This window comes from Archocentrus centrarchus, chromosome 1 (genome assembly GCF_007364275.1).
Source record: "Archocentrus centrarchus isolate MPI-CPG fArcCen1 chromosome 1, fArcCen1, whole genome shotgun sequence".
NCBI lineage: Eukaryota > Metazoa > Chordata > Actinopteri > Cichliformes > Cichlidae > Archocentrus > Archocentrus centrarchus.
This window is the reverse complement of record NC_044346.1, coordinates 37,340,219-37,345,746: the sequence shown is the minus strand read 5'-3', so window position 1 is coordinate 37,345,746 and position 5,528 is coordinate 37,340,219. Positions and strand designations below refer to the sequence as shown.

Sequence of the window (5,528 nt, the reverse complement as noted above, 5' to 3'; positions counted from 1 at the left end):
GGTCCGGTGGATTCGGTTTTGCGATGCGAGCCAGAAAGAAGGAGAGAGCGAGAGAGAGAGAGGGCGGGGGAGAAAATGAGAGGTTGTGGTGGGGACTCTAACCGTGGGACAGACCCTTCTGAAGGATGGAGGGCTGCTTTCATTTAAGGTGGACTGATAATTTCAGCTCCACAGTCGCGCACATGACGAGCGTAAAGGCGCACATCGTCCACTGGGATCTGTTTTTTTATTGCTCATTAATTCGCCCCTGAATTTCTGTCCAGCTTGATCACATTTTAGAAAGAATGTGGTACTTAAAAAAATTACAGTACTCAAAATTAAAGATAGGACATCTCATATTAAGTCTCCGGAGTCCTTCAGATTATGTTTTATTATCAAAAGAGAAAATGAAGAGCAACAAATCTTTCTTATTTAAGGTAGATATATTTTTTAAATGCAAGTTCATTGAAATGACTGCCATATTGTACTTTTTTTTGGTACTCAAATCGTATTAAGTTCATAAATTTCCTTTTTGTGAGGAAAATTAACATAAAAACAGGGCCACCTTGACTTCAACCACAGCAGAATCAGTAAAAACTGTCACACACACGACGTGATGTATCATTAAAGGGTAATAAATGGTGGAATAGCTTAACTTTCCAACAAGAGAATCGTTTATCTCAAACAGTGACATAAGAAAGAGCAGATCAGAGATTACTTTTAACTGGGTATTTTGCATTTTGTCCTTTGTTAGGTTTCTACTGTTAATCTATTTACTGTGACCAGTATTGTTACCTGCCAATTTTGCTAAAATCTGCTGTGCCCACACCTTGTATTTTATATATTTTAATTCATATTAAACTAACAGTTGAAAGGTAGTGAAATGAATGGTTTTTACTTGTTATTTAATGCCACATGTAACATAGACTGAAGCAGTGATTGAGACATGTCTAAAGACTTCACATGATGTTAAGTGCTTTGCATCATGTCTGTATCTTGCTCTCATCTCACTATGTAGTGTACGCGCGTTCTCTGCCACTGTAAATTGTCTGCGGGAAACTCAGAGTACGACCTTAAATAAGGGGCTGGACTCTGTGAGTATAGCAGAACCCGCTGCCTCCCCTCAGTGATGCAGTGAATCTGCGCTGCGTTATGTCCGCTATATAAGCAGCACACAGCAGCGCGAGTCTCACAGCTTCAGTGGACAGCTCCGTGGTGCTGAAATCTCAGAGACGCCACACTCTCTCACACTCAAGCCGCGACACATGACTGGAACCATGGAGGGATTCTCGTGGAAACTTTTTCTACTTTCCTGCCTGGTTGTTGTGAAGAGCTTCGCACAAGACTTCGGACAGACGCAGTTTATTTGCACGTCAGTGCCCAAGGATATGGACTTGTGCACAGCTACGATGCAAAACAGCGGCCCGGCGGAAGACCTGAAGACCACTATCATACAGCTGCGGGAGACCGTGCTGCAGCAAAAGGAAACCATTGTGAATCAAAAGGAGACAATCAGGGAACTAACCTCCAAGTTGAGCCGCTGCGAGAGCCAGAGCCTCCCTGCGGCGGCGGGGCCCGGCGGCAGGCGGCCGGGGTCGAAGAACACGATGGGGGATGTATCTCGGGGCACTACGGATACTCTGGCCCAGCTGGGACAGACTTTACAGACGCTTAAACAGAGACTGGAGAATCTAGAGGTAGGCGAGCAGAGCGAGTGGGGTGCTGACCTGGTCAAAAGTTAATTAAATAGCCTCCATAGTTAATTAGATTAAGGGATAATACTCTTTAATTCGCCGAGTCTGTGTTGGCCTGGCTTTCTACAGCCTCTGCTTGAAGCCACATGTGTTTTCTAACATATTAATCTTCATGTAAAGTGAAATGTTCCGCTGTCTATAAAAATCAAGTAAATAACACGGTTAAGATGAGAAGAGCGAAAATGTTCTAGGGAGTCTAAGGAAAAATAAGTCTTCCCTGTCACTACTTTAACCGCCTGTCTGTCTCACTCTGTCCGATGCAGCAATACAGCCGAGGGAATAACACCGTGCAAGCAAACAGCCTGAAAGACCTGCTGCAAAACAAGATAGATGACATGGAGAAGCAAGTTCTGTCCCGGGTCAACACGATAGAGGAGAGCAAATCGGGATCGAGGAATGACACCGAGCAGCGCAACAGAGTGGAGTCCACGCTCACCTCTCTGCACCACCGGATAACAGACCTGGAGAAAGGTGCGTGTGGATTTGGAGGCGCACAGGACTTTAAAGCAGGGCCGCCCCGTGTTGATTTTATGGCATTAAATTGATCCACGAAAATTTTTTAAGCTGATTAGGTGCAATTTAATTGTCTTTTACGCTCAAGGAGGACAAAACGATTTGGGGGGTGGGTGGGTGGGGGGTAAAAACAGAAATGTTTAGTGTTGCAGCGCCAATGTGAAACCTTTTTTCCGCAACCATCACGTTGCGCACAGATATGAGGGTGGAGAAGGGAGCTGCATTGCTTTGCATATGCCAGGCTCTGTTTGCACTTTTGCTTCGCCGAGTTTATGTTTTCCAAAGTCAAAATCTGAATATCCAGCTTGTATATGAGCCTCCGCGATGGGGATTAGAAAAACTTTGCGTTGTGCGCCTCGCACCGGCGCGTTTTGGAGTATATATACAAGGTCTGCTCAAATTCCAGCACGTGCAAATGCGCGTGCGTATGTTAGACCGGAGAGGAAGGAGACAGAGCCCATCCATCCATCCATCCATCCATCCGTCCGTCCATTTTCTTCCACTTATCTAATTCAGGGTTGCATCTTACACAAATTATAATGGGACGTAATGGTGCAAAGAACCGTTATGAAAGCAAACCCCCAGTTTTTTTTTTTTCTTTTCAGAGAGACTCTCTTTATAAAAACAGGCAGTCAGATACCATAGTTTTGTAAAATGTATGAAGCTATATGGATGTCCACCTTCCTTTCAATCCCCACACATATAAACATAATGCTGAAAAATACAGCACTTTGACAGTAATCTCATCCACAGGCAAAGACACCAGGCCAACAGATAAGTTCCAGATCACCTTCCCCCTGAGAACCAACTATATGTATGCCAAAGCCAAGAAGAGCCTTCCTGAGATGTACTCTTTCACCGTGTGTCTGTGGATCAAGTCCAATGCTTCACCTGGGGTGGGGACCCCCTTCTCCTACGCAGTTCCGGGACAGGCCAACGAGCTGGTGCTGATTGAGTGGGGAAACAACCCTATGGAGATTCTCATCAATGACAAGGTAATGAAAAAGCTATTATCCTGGAAACAGACTGAATTCACATGTTTCTCACCTTTGCAGGAAGTGAAAGTAACACATCAAAATGGTAATTTGCAGTTGGGGAAAGCTGTAATACTTTGTGCTTGGATGAGTCAGGGTGACCTGACAACTTCACTGTAACACAACAGGAAGTTGAGTTAAAATAGGCGCTGTTTGAAATAGAAGCAACCTTTTTATAGAAGAGGAGGAGATATCTGATAGGGGGGAGTGATTAAGCAGGAAGGCCACATGATGTGGAGAGTCTGTCCTATGAAAGTGTGGAAGAGATAATGAAGAAATGTCTTTGCTCCAGGTTGCAAAACTGCCATTTCTCATCAATGACGGAAAATGGCATCACCTCTGCATCACGTGGACCACCCGTGATGGGATGTGGGAGGCTTTCCAGGATGGAGTGAAGCGAGGTAGTGGTGAAAATCTGGCGCCATACCACCCCATCAAACCAGAGGGGGTTCTGGTCCTGGGACAAGAGCAGGTGGATATTCATTTTCAGCCATTTAATCCCTCACCTATTTGGAGATAATCCTCAATCAATTATGTGATTAAATTTGGACAAAGATTAAAGGAGGAGATATTTATGAAATGAGACTGTGGAGGCACTCGGAGGTGGTTAATTAAGGCTTTCCAGTCTGTGCTCGGCCTGAATTTGGATAGAGAAACATAATTTGAGACTTATTTTATAGAGGAAACTTGCCTCTTGCACTAAGCAAGAGTTATTGTCCATGTAGAGATCATATTGTGAAATAAAATCATGCCAAATCATAAAGAAAACAGCATCTTTATCCAAAAAAAAGTTTTCATAGAAGTATGGAGGACCAAAAAAATGATAAGGATGCATTATTCAGTACTTCAAATTTGTGATATTTCTATTTTAATTAAAAATTTCTCTTTACCTTTATGAAAATGGAAAAATGATACGATTTTTTTAATGTAAAATAAAATATATGTTAAACTCATGTTTAATGGAAAAGTAAATAGATGAAGAAATTAATATAAAATAAATAAGTAAGTTAATATAAAACAGAAATATCAACTTATACCAAATTTAAAAAAAAATGCTTATACTTATTTGTGTATCACTTTTGGTGCATTTTTTTTCTTTTTGGGGGGAATTTGGCACTTTTGGTCCTTCATACAAAGGAAGCACCTTTTTGTGTATTGCTGGTACAAATTAATGAAGCCGCCCTGTTTTATTCATCTTGTAAATCCTACTTTGTCTGGATAACCTTGCAGCACAGTCCTGATGCTGATCAGTCCAGCACAGATGCTGAACACCTCTCCTTTTGTTCCACAGGACACTCTCGGAGGAGGCTTTGATGCCACACAAGCCTTCGTCGGTGAGCTGGCAAACCTAAATATCTGGAATAGGAAACTTTCTATCACCGAGATCTATAACTTGGCGACCTGCAACAGCAAAGCATCAACCGGCGATGTGTTCTCCTGGACAGAGAGCAACATTGAAGTGTTTGGCGGTGCGACCAAATGGACCTTCGAGCCTTGCCGTTCAGCCAACTGAACTGCGTCCGCTGAAGAAAGGCCTGTCTGTATTTCTGAGCTTTTGTCGTTCTTGTCTTCATTTGACGTTTGTTAGAGACTCTGAGTTATCGGTAAGCTTAAATCTGGGATTTCCATCATTCTTAGGTATTCATGTTGCAAAACAGCACTTTTCATCTTGAGGAAAAAAAAAAAAAAGTCAAATTCATCTGGGAAACCTCAGTGAGAAAGTATTGCTATCTGTTTTCCTTTTTCTTTCTTGGACGTTCAGTTGAAAGCACATCTAAGCTTTTCATTTGGCTTATTTCATCTTGGACTGGCAGCTGGCAATCTGCGCCTTATGTTTGGACAATTCACAATCCAAGTGAGGAATTACATAACCGCTCTCGCCTCCCCCTCCCACCCCTCCCCACTTCCTCCAGGAGAGTGGGAGATTACGCTGTCTGTCCAATTCTTGTCAGTGTTTGGCGCCGTAAAGTGATGTCTGATGCGGTACAGCTCCCCGTGACCCCTCTCCCTCCCATACCTCCACGCCGCTCCCCCCCCCCCCCCCCCCCCCCCCCTCCTTCACTTTGCCCCGCCCCTCCGGATCTTGCACTGTGACTGATGAAGAGGAATGCCAGGAGAGGAGGGACACGTTGAAGGACACTGCAAAGTCAGACTGTGGTACAAGTCAATTTATAATCATCGTTCGCTTCAAGTGTTTCTGTAAGAATGTCGTTAACTTGCCAACATTGCTAGAAGCCTGGGTGCCTTG

At 43.6% G+C, this 5,528-nt stretch overlaps 1 protein-coding gene across 1 annotated transcript; it reads left to right on the top strand.

Annotated features, from left to right (window-relative positions):
- Window positions 1-1,163: 1,163 nt before the first annotated feature.
- Window positions 1,164-5,307, top strand: LOC115793435 (neuronal pentraxin-1). The gene is made up of 5 exons (XM_030748470.1): window positions 1,164-1,676; window positions 1,997-2,204; window positions 3,000-3,241; window positions 3,573-3,752; window positions 4,572-5,307. Exons 1-5 carry the CDS (start codon window positions 1,245-1,247, stop codon window positions 4,791-4,793), a joined length of 1,284 nt encoding a protein of 427 aa, XP_030604330.1. The 5' UTR covers window positions 1,164-1,244; the 3' UTR covers window positions 4,794-5,307.
- Window positions 5,308-5,528: the final 221 nt, after the last annotated feature.

Coding starts and splice junctions, on each gene's coding strand:
- LOC115793435 (XM_030748470.1), top strand. CDS start 1,245: ATGACTGGAACCATGGAGGGATTCTCGTGGAAACTTTTTCTACTTTCC. Junction 1,677..1,996: donor AGAGACTGGAGAATCTAGAG/GTAGGCGAGCAG, acceptor TGTCCGATGCAG/CAATACAGCCGAGGGAATAA. Junction 3,753..4,571: donor TGGTCCTGGGACAAGAGCAG/GTGGATATTCAT, acceptor TTTGTTCCACAG/GACACTCTCGGAGGAGGCTT.